Source organism: Haemaphysalis longicornis, unplaced genomic scaffold (assembly GCF_048455015.1).
Source record: "Haemaphysalis longicornis isolate Haplotype H1 unplaced genomic scaffold, Haemaphysalis longicornis Haplotype H1 scaffold_9, whole genome shotgun sequence".
Lineage (NCBI taxonomy): Eukaryota > Metazoa > Arthropoda > Arachnida > Ixodida > Ixodidae > Haemaphysalis > Haemaphysalis longicornis.
In genome coordinates, this window is record NW_027526460.1 from 75846321 (window position 1) to 75868569 (window position 22249).

The following is a 22249-nucleotide window of genomic DNA, read 5'->3' on the forward strand; positions in this document are numbered from 1 at the left end:
CTAGCATTTCGTAACCAACAAAGACAATTTTTTCAGATAAAATATTGGCCGCGTTTCTAATACTAATTCTTTTTATTCGTAGTCAGGGCGAGTGAAGGCAGGCGTACAGGGCCAGGGTAACCAATGAAGTATCGTAAATTCAGTTTATTGTATGCGTTTGTAGAGCCTTCTCACAGCTTTTCATGTTTATGGCCGACCGCAGGACGTGGATGTCAAAAATTTGCGCTGTCACTGCCTAGTCGGACGAATTGTAATTTATTAGATGCGACTGCATCTCATTCACTCGCCTTGTCCCCTGCATCCGGCGTCGTCGGCGTCCGCCCCTCCCCCATTCTCCTCGCCGCGCGAGCTGCGCTCTCCGCTGCTCACCCCCTCTCCTCTCCGATGCCCCTCTCTCCCGAGGGGCATTAGATTGGATTCGGATGGCTTTGCTTGGTTTGCTTGGCTTGGCTTGGCTTGGATTGAATAGGATTGTATTGTATTTGGATTGGATTGGATTAGATTGGATTAAAGTGGATTATGTTGGATTGTGTTGCGTCATAGTCGCGGCAGACGCACTGGCGCCGGCGCGTCCCCTCACCGTTATGCGCGCTATAAAACGCGGTGCCTGCCCCGCTCCGCTCCATCGTTCCAGCGCCCGTTCCTCCGCTGTCCAACGCTGCAACGTGAACCCCCTAAACGCCGCATCTACACAGGGGTTCCCGCGAGGGGAGGTGGGAGTTTTTTTAAGGAGGAAGTCTTACACGTCTCATCGTTCATCCAACCTTCACCGTCTTTGAGTGCAAACGGTCACCACCGTGTAAAAAAAGATTTTTCTCCGGAAACGTACCATAGCAGGCGGCGCTCCATAGAGCGAGCTTATAACCCGCTGTAGTGAGAGGGGGTCGCCCACGGCAATACGCGGCAGGCGAATACAGCGAAAGAATGCAGCCAAACTAATAAACATACAAAAAGCGAAGCTACATAAGCTGAGCGACTAATTAAAGTATAAAAAATGGATGACAGAGTGAGTTTGGGGTGGACGTCATTACAACGGTGGCCGGTAAGTTAAGTCTAGCCGAAAGAAAATCAGGGCCCTTTCCACACTGTGAAGAGTTATTTGAAGCTTTTATTTGAAAGGAAGGCCAATGAGGGGGTGGTTGGGGTGGGGATTGGAAGGGGTATATATATAGTATGATCAGTTTCAGTTCTTAGTTCGCATTTCGCACAAGAAGGATGACCAGCGAAGCTGGGCGCAGTCCAAAGAGTGCACAAAACAAAACACGTTCTTTTGCAATTCGCAATTGCGTACGCTTCCTATATTTCGCTGACTGAAACTTGGATGGACTATAGTTTGGTTCTAGGCGACAAACATGGGGCCTTGTGTATCCCTCCCCTACAAGTCCATGTATTGAGAGCATATGGGAATTCTAGAACATTTGGTACTTCACTGTGAACTACTTAATTATGAATTGTAAGTAAACTCTGCGTAATGTTAGAGTTGTCCTAGCGGATAATTGCCACATATTTTCTTTTTCGAATGGTTCCGGTATAACAACAGTGACAGCCGTTTTCTGTAACCCTACTCCCTCCGTAGGTGGCCGCGTATTGACAACAGACGGGAATTCTGCAACGTGTGCACCTTCACTGCGAGCCACATAATAACGACGAGTAAATAGGATTTGGCACAAGCATAAATTCCTCATGTACGAAAGAATAAGTTTGCGCAGAAGACGAGGACTAAGAGACGAGAGCACAGGACGAGCGCTCGTCCTGTCCTCTCGTCTCTTAGTCCTCGTCTTCTGCGCGAACTTATTCTTTCGTACATCATGAATCAACTAGCCAGCAATCAAGTCCTAATAAATTCCTCCTAGAGGCCAACTTCCGAAGGATTATTTTTTTTCAAGAGACCTACATTAAATACAGAACTACCGAGCATCCACCAGAAAGTTGGCTTTGCCGTAAGATTAAAATTTTTTTTTTTGTCGACGCGATTCTCTCCGCGTACGCACAGTGTTTCAGGAACTACCTATAAAAAAAGAATAAAGGTATGCCGATGGTCGACATGAATGCGGAAGAGGAGAATGGGAAACAAAGCAAATCGTTTGTATGTCTTTAATGCATCGCTATTCACGCTTTCGCCTTCAGGGCGCCTTAGGCGTAACATAAGAGACCCTGTGAATTTTCCGCTCTCAAGTTTGTTCCAAGTGCGTCTTGTGTTTATATGCCAGCCTTGTGATCTTTTCTTTCTCTTCTCTTCTGAGTCCACGTGGAGTGTGGCGCGATGAAATGCGCGAACGCTGTATATTCGAACAAATAGCTGAGTTTCCAGTTGTTTGTCGAACGGAGGAATAATAAATGACGTTTAAGAACACAAGAGGATTCACTCGCCCATCGTGGTTGGACGGCTACATTTGAGCCACTTTTCTTTAATCATAATATGCAAAGTTTCCAACCGGAGTGTGCAGCGTGCCATCCTGCCGACTGTTCCAAATTGATAGTTTTTTATGTTTAATTATTCAGTGTATATTTCATGTAAAAAAGCAGACTGGGCCTGTAAAATGTTGCACAGCAAAAAAAAGGGGATCATTTTTTTTCTGTACGTCGTCATTAATAATTCTACCAGCCAAGTTGAACTCTACTGAGTGGTTAGCGACGGTAATAATTTCTTCTATTTCTGAATAAGGTGATACCTCACGAACTTGAAGTGTTTTTTTTTTATCATCCAAGCAGTGAAGAAGAGATGCATTAACCATATATGGAGCAACGCACTCATTTCATTTGTTTTTTACGCGAGGTCTTCAAACGCATCTAAATCGATTGCCGTCATTCTAAAAACAAGGCCTATGTTTCAGGAGAGTCGTTGTTATTGCTCGCAAAAAAAGGCTTTAAGTCGAAACGTACTTTCCTAAACAAAAGAGGACGCGGAAGGTATGAATGGCAAGTACGGAAGCAGCAAATATTCGTTTTTTGGAAGGCATACCGTGGGTAGTAATAACGCAACAGATAAACTAAATTTTCAACTTTATGAGGAACTTTATTGCTTTTTAAGACGTCGGCGCGTTACTCCCCGCTATTTTATTCCATTTGAAGAGTCCACGCAGCTATAAAGCGCTTTATACTCGCAAAAATAGTCATTTTACGTGACAAAGTACTTGTGCTCTGCGCGCAACCAGGAAGTCAAGAAATGCGCCCCAACTCGCTCGCACCGTCCGTAACGGCATATGCAAGCTATACGACACTCATTCGTTTTAACGCCCGAATGTATAGTTCTCCAATGCGGAGCTCCATACCAGCGCATTTCCTTATTTTTCTCCCTTTTTGTGACACCACACGGCGCCGGATAAATATCATTTGAATTAAACAGGTTTCATCTGAATTGTTTGTCCATCTAAAACAACTGAGTGAGCACTACAATTTTGTGATAGCTTGTAGAGATTGCTAAATAACTCCACCCTAACGTGCGCATAAAGGTTCCGCGGAGACAAAATGCAACTTTGTTTTTGAAAAGAATCATCCTTTGGAAACTTTCTCAGCTTCGTTCTAGCCACAAAAGACGTTTTTTTTATTTGAAAAAGTGCCAAAATATCGAAGAACCTTTAAATTTTGCGTTGCAGTGACGTGAAATAGGTAGGAGTTACGTATGCGGGCCGACACTAAAAAAACGTCGTCATCAGTGTGTTGTCTGCACGTTAGCCTTCAAGTGATACGGTCAAGCGGAACTAGTGGCCCCCCCAACAATCCCCCAGACATGCTTCTTGGCTATGGCTTTCGTCAGCAGTCTCCAGTTGCACAAACAAGATTCTGTGACGACATAGAGAGATCGCCGAAAGTTCCTGCGGCGTCGCCACTGCTTCGTGTGTTCTTTTTTTTTATCTCTAATTTTTTTGAAGTTTTTGATAAAATTGGTATCTTTGTTATCAGCACAAAGCAGTCTTCTTAATGAAGCAAAGTTTTATTTTGTCTTCACAGTCCTTTTAAGCTTCGCTTTCAAGCTCAAACGCGGTAGTCGAGCAGAAGCTTGCGTATACGGAACTGAAATCGCCATTCTCACTCGTAGAAGACGACATATAAAGAAAGCGCCGCACACAGATAGAGGGCACCGCAATTATCACCCACGTCTCCTCTTCTGAATGCATGATGGGGGCCTTACGGCGGAACACGCGTTGTCCACTCAAAAACCATGACGTCACGATGGCAGCGCCACGCGGCGAACTCCGCGACGGACAGAAAATTCCCGCTCGTCCCCGTGATCCGCGTCATGACCCTACCAACCAATCAGCATTCTCTCGTCCCTGCACAGACGCCGGCTTTCTCCTTAATATTGCTTCTTTCAAGCAGTCATATCAATGCTACTTAGCTGGGCCGGGTGGAAGGGACGTGATTTACCGTCGTCTTTTCGCATACGCAACGCAAATGTAGCGTAAAATGACCGGTGCGCATGGTTGAGTAGACAAGCTGTGTTCTGTGTAATACTGAAAGTGAAATTTGTGACCTAGCTGGTAAGGCGGCCCGGCCGCGAAAAAACGCTTATTTTGTTGCTGTAATAGTTCGAAGGATAAAACTCACTCAATTTGTGGCTCTTTGCTTAAGCTCGGCGTGTCATAAAGTGGAGCAAGAAATATATTACAATGCACACCACAGGCAGCGGAAAGGGTGAATAACTGCCACCTAAACAGATAAGTAACTTTGTCAGGTTGGGTCACATTTGCCACCACCATCGTTACTAAACGGAGCTTTATTAAAAACAACAACATTCTTAATAATAACCATGACCTTGATGACGGACAGAAACATTGCCAATCTGCGCCACGAAAATGGTTCCAGAAGGTAGTCTCCGCCACCCAGCGTTACCATTCGTATATTATAGTAGTTATTTTTGTTCGACGTGAGCATTAGAAAAAGTCGAAAGATTAGCGACGTCTTAATCCAGTTTGAAATCAATCATACCTTCAACGCTTTCCTTAAGACTCTGTGTACTGGCGCCTTCGCCTCAACCTACAAATACACGGCGTTGTAAGGTGGCAGATAGATAGGGCCGGCCGGACGGGGAGATTGAGGAAGAAGGCGATTGCTACCCACCGTATCGACCACACGAAATATCGGACGAGCTGCATACTGCCCGTACCGCACGTACTCCCCCGCATGAGGGGCCCATCCGAATCTCTTCCCTCCTACATACTTGTTCCAGTGAGGTTATCCGAATTCTGGCGCCCCCATCGCGGGACTTATGGAGTTTTTATTGCGAGCTATATTTCATCACGTTCCATTTTCCTCGCCGCGTATCCTGAGCATGAATTATTGTTTACCCCTACCCTACTGTTTAATCAACTTTATCGCGCATGCAGCGCGGGAAATGCGCGTTTGAAGCGGCCACCGTCCGTTTTACGGCGTCGGTTCTCCTCCGGCTACGACTCTCGCCGCCGCATTCGAATCGCTCTCGTTCATCACGCGTACGTTTACGGCCACACCTTGGCCGCAATGCAGCCGCTTAACCGCGGCCAGCGTCTCGGCCGGGCATATCGATGGAGAGCTGCCCGCAGGTTCCGAGTAATTGACGCCGAGAGCGGGCCACCTCGCGTGGTCTCGGGCAGCCGATCCTTCATTTATCTAAGTGGAGCAGTTTACGGCGAAAGCCGCGGCTGTCTCTCGGGCGCGAAAGATGGCAGGCCATCAGGGCGGCGAGCCGCGAAGAACCCTGTCTGGCCTGACTCGATCGGCGCTACTTCGTTACGGGAACGACGTTGCTGGGCTGGCATTTTCATCTTTCCTCGTGGCTGGCCCAAGGACGCGTATTGTTCGCTGGTTGCTTCCAGCGCCGTAGAAGCGGCGTTCGATCTCCGAGCTGTAAAATGCGCTGGATGAGGGGAGGGGGAGTGGAGCCCGTAGCCTCGGACTTGGGCAAGTGGGGAGGGGGGTTGTGTATGCCTAGGCGCTTTTCACGTTCGCTCAAATTCACCAAAAAACAGAAACTTTTTTCGCTCCTCTCGGCCTGAAAGCTAAAAAACAGTAACAAATTAACAAATGATTCGATCTAATTTGATTTGGCCCGATTTCTGGGCAACGCTTTTGGGCAAAGCACTGGGAAAGCTACTGTTATAAGCAACGCGGAGTGGCACTGCGTGATTGGTTGGTTGTAGTAGATACGCCTTCCAGTTCGTGTATTTGCATTTGTTGCGATTTTCTTTAAAGTGGACATCCAGTGCGTTTATACCTTCAACAGAAAGGAAGGTGACCAATAACAGCGGCATCGCAAGAATTTTATCTTGCAAACAACGCCAATATCCGGAAAGAAAGAAAGAAAGAAAGAAAGAAAGAAAGAAAGAAAGAAAGAAAGAAAGAAGAGAAGAAAGAAAGAAAGAAAGAAAGAAAGAAAGAAAGAAAGAAAGAAAGAAAGAAAGAAAGAAATGTTTCGGGCGCGAGCTTTTTAAGTTTTTTGATGGGCGTAAGACGATAGTTTTTAACTGAAGTACTTACTTTGTGGCCCCTATTCTGAATACATGGTGCGCGCTTGGTGACTACGTTCTAAAGGAATTCATGATTTGGAAAAAAATTAGGAGAAGTGTTGCAGGGCCCCTTTGTTTTTACCATTTTACACGAAATGCAGCTGCAATGACCCTGGAGCAGTGTGTATGTCCGTGAAAGATTGGATACATAGCGTGTGCTTGTTAGTTTGAAGGTGCTATGGTTACAAAACTTCACACATAGGCAAACTTAGGTCTCCCTTGCATATTTTTACCTACATACTCTGTTATAATTCATGCTAAAACGACGTGAAATTATACTCTTTGGCCCCAAGTATTTGTATTTATTCTGATGGATTATCTAAATATAAGATGGCAATAGAAGTTTTGGTCGAAGTTTTATATAGGCGACTAATTTTCGGAATTAGAACGACAACGGGCTTTGAAGTCTGCTCCGAATTGGGCTTCACCGGCAACTTTCAAACTGAAATCACAAACAGAAGCCGAGTAGTACGTGCTTGGAAGCGTACTCTCAACTCAAAGAGAGACTGGAACCTACGCCGTTTTACATTAGGTGAATCCTTCCAGGAAAATTCAGGGCGCTTTCAATACCGTTGTATGTGACGGCAAAATGCCGAGGGCAACTAAAAATATTTTTTTTTTCATTACGAAAAAATTATATATGTACTCACAGTGTGAGAAGCCAGCGGCCACCACCTAGAGTTATTCCAATCTTTTCATTGCGCTTCCCGTCGACGGACGCCCTCTTTTTGTATTCACGGCCACCGCCGACCGTGAATGGCTTTTCCTGCAAACGACTCTTTCAGTGGCAAAACACGCTTTACAGGGGAAAGTGCCTTCGCGTCGTCGGCGCGGGCTTCTTTTGAATAAACCGGGAAGTGGAACTCTCTCGGAGCTTGCTGAATTCACACGCCTTGCAAACTAGTGGAAGCGCTATTTTTTGCCGTTCTTTTTTCGGTGCACAGCTTTACAAGCTGGACGGAACACCGCGTACGTTTTCTGGCAACGACCTGTCCCAGCACTCGGCCCGAGAGAGACTCAAATTTGCGCCGTCGTCGTCTATGGAATTTTCTTCAAAATGGACCTTTCAGGTTGGAAAAATGTTCGAAATAAATGCCGAAACCATAGCAGTATATCACTTAAACGCGCGCTTCACTTTTTCTCCTTCCATTTCCGGTTATCACCGTTTTCATCTCTCTCGCTTTTCGGTAACCTTTTTTTTTTTGGGGGGGGGGGGGGGGGGGGGGAGGGGGGAGGGGGAGGGCGAGATGGGGTACGGGCAGACTAGTGACTGCTCGCACAAAACGAAGACATCAATAGTACGTGTTTTTATCAAGAGTCCAACACAAAATTTAGCTGTGCACTGCATATGCTCGCACCATCAGCTCCCGCCCAAGGCACCGTTTTCGTAGTGACTGGATGATATCTTTCGAGAAATCCGCCCCGGCTGCACTTTTAATGAAGACATATGGGGCAGCCCCTGCGGTTAGAGCACTTGGTAAGCGATTACGAATACACGGCATAGCGGACCTAACGGCGCGTCGCAATTGTTCAAGAGACAAGCACTAGTTGCCCTAATTAGTTTAAAGCTCATATATTACCTTTCACCGGGCTGCAACCAGTTTCTGAGATTGAGTGCAGGATTTTGTCCACCTCTACGTGGGAACGCGCTTGAGGAATCGATAAACGCACGTGGCGAGCGTGTTCAGCGTGTGTTTGGCTTGGGAGGTTTGCTGTCGCCGCCATGCATCTGGGAGCAGGTTCGGGAAAGGGGTAAGCTAAACAGGGGGCGAGGAAACCGTGTACGGCGTGTGTTACGCGCATTTCTAGGGCATCTCTACGGAGGATGCGAGCGCTTCCTCCGTCACCTTACCCCTTCTGCCTCACGTTATCTAAAATGGCGCCAAAATTGTAGTTCGAAATGCGATGGCTGTTCAGTGTCACCCATTTGTCGGTCCCGACGACACACCGGGAATTTGGCCCAAATTATTGAGGCTAAACTCCCATTGGGATGTTGACCTGGAATGACCTCGTTTGACCCTTGAGTGAACCCAATGAAGTTCAAAAGCGAACAATATCATGCTGGCCTTGTATTAGAGATTGTCGATATTTGCCAAAGTTTATTGATGATTGCTTAGCGATCATTAGTAATGATTGGTAAGGAGAGACTATGACGGACTAAGATGAATCGGGGTGAATTAAGATGCATTAGAGTGAAATATGAGCATTAAAAAATAGCGTGGCCACTGTATCGACGTGGGGACATGTGTATAAGAGATACCCGTCACAAAATTATCCCGGGCTTTCGCCGTCGAAACACGTAAGAAGATTGAAGCATCCCAAGAAATTTTAACAGAGCTGTTTAAGCTTTTAGTTCAGCCGTCAAGCGTTACCATGATCGCTCACGTGTGCCTCGTGAGGGGCGCCCCTTCATCGTCCAGGCTTGCGCATGGGCGTGCACCACGTGAGGAGCTCGCAAAAATACCAATAAAAATACCGATCGCACGTGAACGCGCGCCTGGTGAGGAGCGCCCGGTGTCGGCCAGCTCGACATTTGAGAACACTCTGCCCAGCATTCCTGGCGTGCCCTCTCACGTGCTGTTCTCGTCGTCAGTTCACGTGTGTTCGCTCCTGAGAGAGAGAGAGAGAGAGAGAGAGAGAGAGAGAGAGAGAAATAACCTTTATTGACATAAAGGATTATGGCGCGGTGGGCGCGACCTTCAGTGTCGCGACGACTTCAGCCGCTCGAGTCACGAGTTCCTTTTGAAGCTGGGGGCCGGAGCGGCCCCACGTCTCCAGAGAGCACCGACGCCGAGTTCGCGCTACAGAAGCCGAGTTCGCGAAGGCGGTTGCCGCGTGTTCTAGGGCGTGCTAACGCGGTCCACTTTGAGAGAGATGTGAAAGCTTGCGGACAAAAAGACCCGCGCCTGCCAGTCATGGAGAACTTTCGACAAGTTCGGAAATTCATGTTAGGTGCAACAGCCAGTCTCCGGCGAAGGGAGAGAAGCCACCAGTTCTGTTGTTTCTCCAGCCTTGCGCCACTATCGCAAGCGGCGCCATTTCTTTTAGTTCTTGCTTTTTCGCATATCAAATGCGGAAAGTTTTGGATTTTTTTCTTGCGGCTAGTGGTGGTGCCTGACGTTTCTTTCTTTCTTTCTTTCCTCTCGACGCAGGCGTGGATACACGGATGCGTTTCAGCCTGGAGCCCGGCCGTGGCGAGTCCGGCTTCGCGCAGTGGATGGACGCCACCAAGATCGTGGTCCGACTACCAGACGGCATCCCCGCCGAGTTTCGGAAGAAGGTGAGCGTTGTGGCGTTGGCGAACTTGCGCCACTGGATGAAAAACAGAGAGCCGTGCTGAATAGAGGGCTCCAAACGATACTCACTCAACCTTTAACTTTTAAAGCGAAAACTTTCTGAGCGGGAGTTATGGTGTTCTGTCAAAAAAAAAAAACTGTGGTTGATTCCTCTGCCATAGGAATCCGTAAAACACGAAAGCAAAATGTGCAGCGAAATCTGCAGCTTAGCACGATTTGCGAGTCGGCGGCTGTGTTTGGGTGTGCTTGGCGAGCGACGTCCTGCTGGCGGGTCGCTTCAGCAAAGGTGTGCTGGCGTCATTTCCGTGACGGATATGACGTCAGTGAAATCTTGGGGTGTCGCGGCATAAACCACTGTCGTGTAAAAAAATAAAACCCGAAAACGAACAACCCTTAGTATAACGTACTCTTCAGTACTAAAGGTTGCAGGCCCTGACGCCGATGGTCGCTTTTCGTCAGCCTGTCACTGTATGATGTTATGGTGGGTTATACGCGCTGATACGGGCGGATTATTCATAAAGCACCCATTATTCTGCAGGCTACTTGCAAAATGAACTATAGTAATCCTTTATGGGCATTACCGTTACTGCTGTAGCGGTAAATGTAGCGGTAACGGTCACGCCCAGTAAATAGAATCAGTGGGGGCATATCCGTCTGGCCATTTTTACTTGCACTAGCAATACGGGTGTCAAATTATGATTCTAACATTATGTACTTTATTACGAGTTTTGTCAACGACGTGTCGCTGGCTAACCTCAATTCAAATTGACGTCATAACAGCTTTTCACGTGGGCGTGCACTCAAAGCAGTCGTGTCTCGTTTTTCGCAAAATGTGGTCGCTGTCTGCGAAGGAGACAGTGCGCAAAATGACGGCAGCAGACGTAGTACTCAGGTGGTCGACAGCAGCCCTCGCCGTCTGGGCTGAGAAGAAAATGTTTTATTAACAGCCCGAAATGGCAGACGCGAAGACGTGGTGTTTCGTCACTAGATGGCGGTGCAGGCACGATCAATAAACCAAATCCTTGCATTATACCGCACCCTGCGTGTTTCAAGACGCCCGGATATTCTTCTCACTGTTCCTGGAGAACATACGGATTATTCCATTTTTATTTTCCTGTCGCACCAGGAGGTTCAAGCGTAAACAACGGTCAGTACAGAGATACACACTCGACATGTTTGGTCTGAAGTATATTAAGGGCGTGTTTAGCATTTGTCGTGCTTTATTGCACGAATAAGCTATGATCCGCCGATGGTGTGACGTTTGATGTTTCGTGAAGCTGAAAGATATATTTTTTATTCATGCACACGAGTGTTCATACGCCACTTCCAGGCAAAGAGATGGGACGTCAACAGCAGCCGTCATAGATGACTTGTTCAGCAGTTACTTTAACCGTCCAGACAGTGAATATGCAAATATGCACATTGTGAGGTACATTTTCAAGTCTAATCCGCAGAACGCGCCCGCCTCAGGAAGAAAAACTTATCTATTATGAGAGGTGACATTTCAGCCAGTTAGGCCTAACACCTCCTCCGCTGGAATCTCCTTTAACTAACCGCCACACACGATTGAGAACAGTTACCATCTCGGTTAACACGTGAAGGAACAAGAAAAGTGTTCTCCTTTTATAGGACTTCACCCAGCGTGGAGAGTACAAATGGCGTTTTTGTTAAAGGAAAATACCATGAGTACAAAATATTCGCAAAACCGTCCTTGTTGTAGTTGTTGTCCATTGCAACAAAATGGCGGCTGCTTTAAAGAGCAAAAAATTAAAGCTGAATTTGTCCGAAGTGCAGAGCAGTTATTCGCCATAACGGGCTGCAGAGCCGATATCCGCTCACTGCTGGATTGTAAAGCTGCCCCTATACATTCTCCTTATCACTTAATGCGGTGCATTATGCAGGCACAGTTATAAAACAGCTAGCGCTGAAGACAAGCTGACATGCTGTTGGTCTCAGCCGGCGAATCACCGCCCATAGCAGCGCTTAGCCGCATTCGAAAAGGTATCCCGCTGTACACCGAGAAATGCGGCCAACTGCAGTCCACCCCGCTGTGTCGCAGACGGCCGAATTTCTCCCCGACAAACGGGAACGCTAAGCTTCTGAACCGGAAAAGCGCAGTTACCCCGAGGACGAGTCTTCCCACGCTGACTTTACAAACTCTTTCCCGGCGAAGTTAAACCGCACTCCTGAATGTTCCCAAAATTAAAAAAAACAGTCCTTTTAGGTCCAGTCGGCCCAACTTGGCCCGTAAAAAAGGATCAAGCTTTGAGAGCTCTCGGACAGCAGTGGTGAGAAGTCGACGACCAGGGCGCACCAGGCCTATCTAACACGCTGTCCTGAGAAATCTCGCGTGGAATCCCGGTAGTGATTTGCACTCGTCTCTACGAGGAGACAGAGCGAGAGAGAAAGGGTGGCTGTCAGGGAACGCGCGGCCGTTTCCGGGAAATCGGCTGTTTGCGACTTGAGGGAAGTGCAGTCGGTTCGCTCCGAATTCGGCGCGCCGGTGATGCGGCCTTCCACTTAACGGTTTAATTAATGGCTGTCGAACCTGCTCCCAGTTACGCAAAGGGGAGAGAGGCAGCTCAGGGAATAGGAAGCGGAGGTGGAGGACTTTGGGAAGAAGTAGGTCGACTGAGGCTAGCATTAGGCTGGCATCCTCACGGGAGAAGCCAGGAGGAGGAAGACGACCGAGCGGCTTTAGCTGTGTCTTGTGTGGGCGGTCAGTTTGTGTCGCAGACATCATTACTTGCTGGGCTGCCCCTTAGCCCGTGGGATTGCGGTGTGCTGCGCTTGTAAATGAGGACGTTCGGTGTCTCTTTTTGTGTTTCTAAAATTTGGGCAAGTGGAGCTACACGTGTGCGACTGGACGGAATACCAACGCAGCTGATAAATTTGCTTGGGCCGAAAAGTAAGGCATCGTTTATGAGGACAATATATAAGGTGATACAAACCAAGAAAATACCGGAGGATTAGCTAGAAAGTAGGATGATTTTAGTAATAAAGGCAGCGGCAACAAAGGCAGTATTGATCCACACAGACCACTCGCAGTAATGTCAGTGGCGTATAGATTCGCATTGCAGGCGATAAAATCAAAAATTCAAGCATGGATGGAAGAAAATGAAATCCTTGGGGAACTGCAGAATGGATTTAGACAAGACGGGCGCTTGGATGATAATTTGCTCGCGATAACACAGAGCATTGAAATTGCGAAAGCTCAGAATAGACTCATGGATTACGTTCTGGGACACTAAAGGGGCATATGACAACGTTAGCAGAGAGCAGCTGCTGAGGGTGCTGAAACTCGGGGCTTAGATAACGAGTTAATACAGTTTTTTTTTGGCAATCTATAAGAGCAGCTGCAGCTTATTAATGCAGTGCTTAAGATAATATAGTGCACCTGACATGGGAAGGGCATAAATGCGCACAGAAGGTCAACATCCATCGAGGACTGAAACAGGGGTGCCCCTTGAGCAAAATACTGTTTATGCTTTACATGTCAGGGTTAGAAAAGAAACTGGAAGAAAGTCAATTAGGGTTCAACCTAACGCGTATGTGGCAAGGCGAAGTGGCGCAGCAGCGTATTCCGGGAATGCTATACGGAAGCAACATTGTTTTTTTTTTAGCTGACAACCAGAGCAATATGCAGTCTAATAAATATTAGGGGTCAGGGAGCCACAGGCGTCGGGTTGAATTTTTGCTCTGACAAATCGCGAATAGTGGTTTCCAACGACACTAGCGCTGACGTAGTGTCAATCCTGCATGGCGAATTACCGAGAGTGAAGGAATATAAATATATGGACGTGTTTATAAACGAAGGGGACAACAACTTAAAGGGGTACTGACACGAAATTTCAAAGCTCAGATAACAATGTAACAAGCTTCCTTTGTATATGAAGATACCCGCTACGAAGTTTAAACCGTCACCGTTCAGTAGGACATATTTCAAATCAATTTTTATCCTCGCGCGCACGAGAAAGCTCATCCGCGCCATCGAGCAAGCTCTTGACGGCATCTGCGCTTCGACCCAAACGGCCGACGTCAGGGCTCCCGTTACGTATCAAGGCGGCCGCGGTGCTGTTGCGAGCGCTCTTCCGCCTTGTGTATGACGTCACAGCTTTTGTAACTGACGTCACGTGCGACTACGGCCGGTCGAGCCGTTCTGGCGCAAGCGCAAGCGCCCAGGCCGGCATCTGCTGTGGTGCGACGGGAACAGTGACGCCAAATGCGCCTACCTGTCATGGCGGCTGCCTCGGTGTTCGCTTCACCTAAACCGAAAGTGACACGAATAAACGGAGCTGTAAGTAATTATTTGCTCTGCATTCGACAATCTAATGTGCCATTTTATGATTAGTGGGCTCGTACGCACCTATAGCCGCGAAAAAAACGGAACATAACAATTTCGTGTCAGTACGCCTTACGAACCGACGAGGAGCAACTGAAGAATAAAGGAACGCGAAACGCAGCTGTGAGGAAGCATAGAGCACTGTGTGGGTATAACAAATATGAAGTAGTGAGAGGAATGCGGAAAGGACTAATGAATCCGGGACTCACACTTGCGAATGCAGTACTCTGCTTAAAATCAGACGCTCTATCATGCCTTGAAGGGAACCAGAAAATGGCAGGCCGTTTGGCCTTAGGAGCGCATGGTAAAGCAACTAACGAAGCAGTGCAAGGACATATGGGCTGAGCCTCGTTTGTAGTTCGAGAAGCTCGCAGTAAAATATGTTTTGAGAGGAGGTTGAGATCAATGTATCGTCGTATGTGGACAGCTAAAGTTTTTAGGTACCTATAGATGTAAAGTGTGAACAGGCAGTTGCTAAGGAAGACTATATATATAGAAGGCTGACGATGAAATACGGAAAGAACAGTGGAGAATCAAAGACAGGAAATGTAATTAAAAAAGAAGCAGGGCAGATAGAAACAAATAAATGCAGAGAAAAAAGGTAGCTAAAACGTCGTTAGAGATGTACAGGACAGAGAAATTGGACATCAGAAAGGAAAATTTCTACGATAATTCCCAGGGCAGTGCTTTGCTTTTTGTAACTAGGGCAGGTTGCTTGAGAACCAAGAGCTTTGTGGGGGAAGTACACAGAAAATGATGGGGTATGCGTGGTCTGCGGAAAAGAAACAAACTATGCGGCACATAGTGTTGGAATGTGAGCGTATTCATCCAAATCTACATGAGGGAAATATTCGGCTTCCAGAAGCCCTAGGATTTAAGGTTAGCACAGAGGAAGTTAACTTGCAAGGCAGTCGAAGCGACGAAAAGAAGATTAGAATGCTGGTGGACGAAAAGCAGAGAGGGGAATATTGCCTAGGGCAGTTACCACCTGTAACAGGAAAAAAAAAGTATTTTGTGCGTGCCCTAAGAGCAGTCATATAATTAAACGAAGAGTATAAACCAGACATGCATTAGTTCTTTTGGTAAGATACGACATTACCCCGTTAAAAATGGGATGCCACTATCAATCAATCAATCAATCAATCAATCAATCAAAGTCCTGGTAGCATCAATCAATCAATCAAAAAAAAACAATCAAATCCCTGGCAGGTGACGGGAGTGGCAAAGAAGTTACCCTAAGGCCTCCGCATTTCCTGCATTTCGTTTAGAAAGTGTGTTAAATCTTTCGGTGTTGGCGCTGATTGCTGTAGGTTCATAAACGGGGTCTTTAGTAGTGACGACGTCTTGGTAGGTGTGCCAGGCACAGAACAAATAGTTGAGTTTGCGCGCATACTCTTGGCCGATTCTCTGCGTCTAGCCCTAAACAGACCCTTAACCTGATGCATTTTTCGTGCTGTAGCGTAACCGCAAAGGTTGGTTATCGTCTTTTGCTCGAGTCTTTAGAGAACTTGTGAACACCGTTATATTGTTCATAAACAGTGTTCCTCCACTTGCATGTTATCTAAGGAACTTTTCCGCAGCTTCGTCTTGGAGATGTACTGCAGCTTCCTAATGTAAAACGACCTAATTGATTCAAAAACGTGACCCGACTTCGGCGAAACAAAATAAAACGACTACACTGAATCCAAAGAGAACTCCATCCGCGTGGTTCTGGAGGGACACGAGGCCTGTATTAGCTTAATCACGTTAAACAGTAGCAGCAGTGAGGCATCACTAATAGAACCTCTCTTAACCATTCGTGCTAGTCTGGTACGACCACCACTGGTCGCTTTATTCCGCGGTTCTCGTGAGTCCACGTGCGCTTAGCCAGCACGCGTGGAGTACGTCGGCGTTAAGCTCGAAAAATAAACAACTGTTATCCAAGGAAACTTGTAAGATAGTGTGGTTAATGTTTACTGAGCATTTCCACCGGAAACGGTTTCTAGAAAGTGTTTGCGAATAGCTGAATTAGAACGGGAGGTACGACTTTTTTTCCCGATTTTATTGCCTAGGCCGACCGACTTTCGCAGCGGCATTCCTGAGGGTGTTATTGAAGCTATACTCTTGCGTCGAACTCATTTCTAGGTGAAACGGTAGTCGGTGAATTTTCTTCCTGGCCTTATTTTCTCGGCCTCGGTTTGTGCGGCGCGCTTTAAGGAATTTTTTTTTTTTTGTCTGAATGTAGCAGTTTTCGAAATTTCAACAGCGGCGCCAACTAACTCTGCACAGTTCTACGCGGCGGGTGCGTTACCAGCTTCACCGGTGTCGCGGGCGGCACATTTTGCAATGTCGAGCTTGTCGATACAGTCATCTGGCGGTCGCTCTAACAAATTAAACCAGATATCTCAGTAAGCCACTGTAGCTTGCTATTTAACGTGTAGCTCACATCGTTGGGAACCATTATACGGCACGAGCGTTTTGCCTCTGGTGTGCCCCTGTTTCCTTGTTTCTTCTTTTGCGCCAAAAAAGTGTTGGCATGCGTGAACACTTCCACCGGCGCCATTAGCTAAACAGTTTGATAGCCCGTACTGTAAACCACAGTTTTGACGAAATCCTGGGGACTGACTTAAGTATAATCAACGCTTCGTTAAAAGCCGGGATTATCTGCTCCCCCCGCGTGGCAGCCGGGACCTTAAAAAAGTTCCATAAAAGTAACGAGGGTTCGCTTCTCGTAGCCACTGTTTTGTTTGCAGCCTGACCGCTTATTACCAATCTATTCCTTGCGTAAGAGCCGCGACACACTGTGATTCGATCCCCGTCACCACAACTAGCGCCGTAAATCAGGCTGTCAAAGTCTCGGCTTATCAGATAGGACCCTGTCCACAACGCACGCGATGATTTTCGGCAGTAATTCGGTAAACGCGATTTCCCTCACCTAAAACTTGGAATTCTCCGACCTTTCCTGAGAGCTGTGTTATTGGACGGGCACACCGAATATCTTTTTGAAGTGACACTAATCTGTTTTGACACGCTACTTCGCCGCCGGATCGGACTTCGTCGGTTGTGAAATTTAAGTAAGTGGATGAGTCTGCTAATCTTCGGCAGCGCTGGCTTTCCCACTGCTCTTACGCAAGATCTTCTTTCTTTAGCTGAGGGCGGGTTTGTCGTATATTTCTTGTGGAACTCACGTACTTTAAGACCCGGTCTTGCACACGATGCAGCTTTGGATGTAGCCGCGCGGAAATCCCCTTCCTTGCTGCGGGATGTCCAAGCACCCCTGAGTGACAGTCATCTGCTGGAACTGTGTAGCTAAAGTATGACGTGCCAAGCCCGGGCAGAGGTTTAACAAGTCCGTGAGAATCATCGCGAAACTAAGCAAGTCGGAGCAAACCGTCGAAATTTTCTACAAATCATAGCAAATTTCGTTCATAACACATTTCGGGATTGCCTTTCTGAATCCGCATTCGCTGTAATTATCCCCAGCGTTGTCTTCTGCAAAACGAAAGACGCTCCCATCAACTCCTAACTGTCCCTTCCTTACTTTGTAGGCTGTAGAAGTTCACTCTGCACCCAAAATGTCGTCATAGAATATGATGTATGATGCCCTGCTCCGGATTGATAACATTTGCGGATCCATAACCTGCTCTGAAATTTCGACGCTCGTCTGTTCTGGTTTTTCCCCTCCATCGGAACAACCACCGCCATCGCCGGAAATCGAACCCATCACTTCGTGCTTGCTAGCGCGGCCTACGAGTATTTTATTGCGACTGCACGTATTCATTTTTTGAGTAACGTTGATGTAAAAGTGGAGTTTTTTGTGTGGTCGCTTACGTTTATTTGTAAACCAGGTACCAGCGACCGTCGTATCGTACCCCTGAAGCGGAATTTGGCGGGAAAGTATTTTCGGACGGCGGTGTCAAGACTTCAAACAACTGTTATTGTTGCTGCTGTTGTTGTTGTTGATCCTTAACTGTTGGCACATACCCACGTGGTGGATTGGCCAAGAAACGGGGTGGCTTTTTGGGGCTAACACGGCCACCTCACAGCACTATAAAGTCGGCCTGTAGAATTTATTGGGGAAGTGGCTACAGAGTAGATAATATAACTGGAGAATAATCGGAGATTTGTGTAATATTTATGAGGATGGGCGAAAGCCCCATTTTTGAACGGGTTAACAGGACAGGCGTCTGGTCACCGAAATATGCGCGTGAATGGCCGCAACCAGCCCTTTGTGACAAGAGCCCAGGGATGTGGCCCCGAACGAAAGGGACACGGGCATCTACAGGGGAAGGCCGAATCGTTGAATTGGTGCGGCTATCTTCTCTGGCCCGGGATGGGAGCTCCGCCCGCACTTCGTCGTTGAGGCGCTCGATTCGAGCAGGACACACCCTCGCGTCAATGCAGGTGCGCTCGAAACGCGCTGCCGCTAAACCTTTATTCGAAACAAAATGCATTACCACTCGATTCGCTCCCTTTTGGTGTCGAATTTTAAAGCGAAGCTTTGGTGCCCTCACTGATGCCGTTGTACGGCAATACGCCCTGCAGGAAAGCCGAGTTTCTCTGACGATGACGAAGAATGATGGTGGGTGAAGTGAGAGAAAAAAAAACGCTTCTCGTGGCCGGAATCGAACCCTGGTCTCTTGCGTTATGAAGCCGGCGTTTTCCGGATTGCTGCATTTCGACATGGTCGAAGTGATTTCGAAGACTCAGACAAGAACCCGTGTCCCGTCTGGAGCGCTGTTTTTGTACGAAGTATGAACCAACGAGCCTAAACGCTTCCATTGACAAGCAATGAACCCGTCACCAGAAGAATGCGTTGCTCGGCGAGCCGTAAGGCTGTTAGCCACAAGACGTTAGGCCTAAGTTCCAATTTTAAGGTTTAGGACGTTAGGCCTAACGTCACATTTTAAGGTGTGACTCCTCAAACCGGTACCCATTCAAAAAATTGCTCATTGAATGCTAAGCAGATCAGGTGCCGATTCCCGCCGTGCACCCCGAACTCAAACGTTAGGCCGATTCAGCGCACACCCGCAAGAGTACCTGTGGGTGTTCTAGAAAAGTGGTACGCACCTCCACAGTAGCACATACTGCATTGTGGGACCGGCCAACCAAAGATTCCATCGCAAAAAAGCTTCGCGTTAATCTACCGCGCCGTCGTTAGACGGAGGGGTGCAATATTTTAAATACAGAGCATTTCTTTAACTCACATGTAGCGTCCGCCGTCCGTCCGCAACAGCTCAGCGCGCAGGTGCGCCCTCTCCCCTACTCCTCCTCTCCCGCATCACGATACCCTCCTCGCTCTCAACAACAGGTCCGCACCCCTCCCCGTACACTATATAAGAAAATAATACTTACCGGCGCCTGGTTTCGATCCCACGACCCTGCGGGCGGGAACGCAAGGTACATGGTGCTCTACCCACTGCGCCACAAAGCCGACACAGAATGAAAGGCTACGAACGCGCCTTATATCCTTGACTCATTCAAACTACGTCAAGAAGCTGCTGATACAACGCATTCACTACCTGTGGGCGGAACGCGAGGTACATGGTGCTCTTCCCACTGCGCCACAAAACCGACACAGAATCAAAGGCTACGAACGCGCCTTATATCCTTGACTCATTCAAACTACGTCAAGAAGTTGCTGATACAACGCATTCACTGCCACCAACTCCCCAAACACTAAACGTTAACGCAATACACCCACCCCCCATGCGACGCATTTACTCGAGTCCCCCTCGCGGGGAGATGGGCCTTTTTTGAAGATCTGCTATGGTTTTTCAGACGTATAGGCTGATAGGCAATCACTTGAAAGTCACTTCAGTGTTTGCGGCAGAAATTGGTCGAGTTGGTCGGAGACATACACTCTCCACTACGTTTTTGTGGGAGGTCTGTTTGAGCGGGATAAATGCAGGTCCATTTATCGATGCTTATAGATTCGCCATGGCTAAATTACTGTCGGCAAAGGCACGCACAAAAAGTGGAATCTGTGTTTTTAGTCACGTTAGTCTCACTCATGAAGCGAAGCCGTTTGAGATCGGCTCGTGTTCGCCAGGTGGCCCTCTGTTCTGGGCGAACTGGAAGAGCGTTTCACGATCTACAAAAACAGAGGTGAGTACTTAAAACTGCCCTACCGTGCAGGACGAATTGCACGTCGAGCTTGTAAGTCGGATTTCGAGAAGGCGTTCGCCTCGGCTTCTTAAATAAACAATCTTGTCTTCGTAGAATCTTCGGCCACGAATGAGAAAAAGCGAAGGCACGTGGAATGAGAAAGCAGTTGGTGTGCGCGCGACGGGGCACGCTTTAGTTCATCGACCCTCCCGGCAATCCGTGCTCGAGCTCTCCCTTCCTCCGTCTTTGACTCGCGCGAATCTTTTACCACGCTGTTTCGCATCTCTGGATCCAGACTTGGCGCTTGCGCAAGGACAGCTCTGGCAGGAATGCGGGGCGTCATTAAGAATTCAGAGCCTCGAAGGCCTGCGCACTTGGCTGTCTGGCCGAGGCGAACGATGCGCAGCTCCGTATTCCGTGCAGAAGAACAGGCCTGCGAACCACCGTGTAAGAGCAGGCTACGATTTATACGGCTACGATTTGTAACTCTAAAGGTTAATTGGCGTATTCATGGGAGGTTGTCCAATCCTGCTCTGGTGAAAGAGTGCGTTACCGGCAATGGTCGCCGGGATCAGGCCGCACCCCAAACCTCATTCTGCAATTTAATCAACACGCGGATTTTGTTTTTGTTTTTGGTCCTGTGGGAATTGGGTGGCACCGGGATTCGAACCACGGTCCTTCTGCACGCGAGGCGGATGCTCTACCTCTATGCCACCGCTGCGGGATTAAATTGGTCGCAGTTAGCACAGGACCGGGATAACTGGAGATCCATGGAAGAGGCCTTTGCCCTGCAGTGGGCGTAGGTATGATTATGATGAAAATTATTATTATTATTATGATCATGATGATGATGATGATGGAGATGGTGATGATAATAATTTGTAACTCCATGAACTCTGGATCAAAACAACTTCAGCGCGAACTGTTTTCTTTAAACATGCTTCATTTTTTTCGCAGCGGAATGGGCAAGAAAGTATAATATGATGACAGGTGATAGCACTGATCATACAAGGCTCATGGCTGCAAGCGGGCGTTCATGCGCGCGCGTGTCTTCTCAGTCGTAGCTTCTCGTTAACATATGGCGAGGTCGACACTCATTGTCTGTCTTTGAGATATACATCATGATTTCGCTGGTCATTCCGCTTGATGACACATGACGCATTTTGGTGGTGGCTTGGTGGTGGCGCTTCTTGCTGTGCACAGTCTTAACAATTTGTACGGTTGCGGAAAGAGCCACACACATGTCCACTCGTCATGCGGCAGGGCGCTCTTTTCTGATTTCTGGTGTTGCTTCTCGTGTACCTCATCACTTCGCAGTCGTTTTGGCTTCGAATTTTCGAATAGTTTCTTGCGGCACAGAGTCTCGTATATGCAGCTCACAGCTCACAGCAGCTCACAGCCTTTTTACCTCGTCGTTGAAACTCCAGGAGCGTTCGCGAGGCGCGCTTTTAACCATTTCACTAGTTTGAAGTGCGCTGCGTGGTACGGCAACAGCGGTTTGTTAGCACGCGGTTAATATTTCGAGCGAGCATGTTGTTTTCCAGGAGCGGTCTTGAATCCAGCCAACAAACGTGAGCGGCTTAGCATGTATTTGCATCCGCCTTGGAAAATAGATCGGCCGCTTGCCTAACCGGCCTAAGCGGCCCATTGAGCAAGCCGCCGCATTCTCGTGTTATCGTGTAATTACCACAACAACTGCGCTGTCGTTTTGCGCCTCGTCGCACGATGGTCGCGCAACGTTCGCTTAACAATGGAAGCACTCGAGTAAAGACGTCGTATTCTCTCCAGCGTTACTCGGCCTTTGCACCCAACGCTTTCCTCCGCTCTATTCAAGTAGGAATGGGCATTTGTGAATGCTGCCTCGAGTCGAGGATGACAAATAAGGGTTGTGTCGGAATGGGAGAAACCGTATCCAAGCAAACGGTTGAGGTGCGAGTATGACGCGCTAATAGGTGAACTCTTCCCTATTTCATATCGTACTTGTAAATGATAGAACGAAATGTAAGGTGCGGTCGAAATAAAGTTCCAGGTTCACAAGC

At 47.7% G+C, this 22249-nt stretch overlaps 1 protein-coding gene across 5 annotated transcripts in view; it reads left to right on the top strand.

Annotated features, from left to right (window-relative positions):
• LOC144153039 (uncharacterized) overlaps positions 1-22249 on the top strand; it is a 381412-nt gene that overhangs the window by 292985 nt on the left and 66178 nt on the right. For all 5 annotated transcript variants that reach the window (XR_013319276.1, XM_077684676.1, XM_077684675.1 and 2 more), the window contains exon 3: positions 9638-9765. Coding sequence is in view for 4 of the 5 variants with exons in the window: in XM_077684676.1 (XP_077540802.1) it covers positions 9638-9765 (128 nt within the window). In the remaining variant the exon portion in view is untranslated. The remainder of the gene's footprint in view (positions 1-9637; positions 9766-22249) is intronic.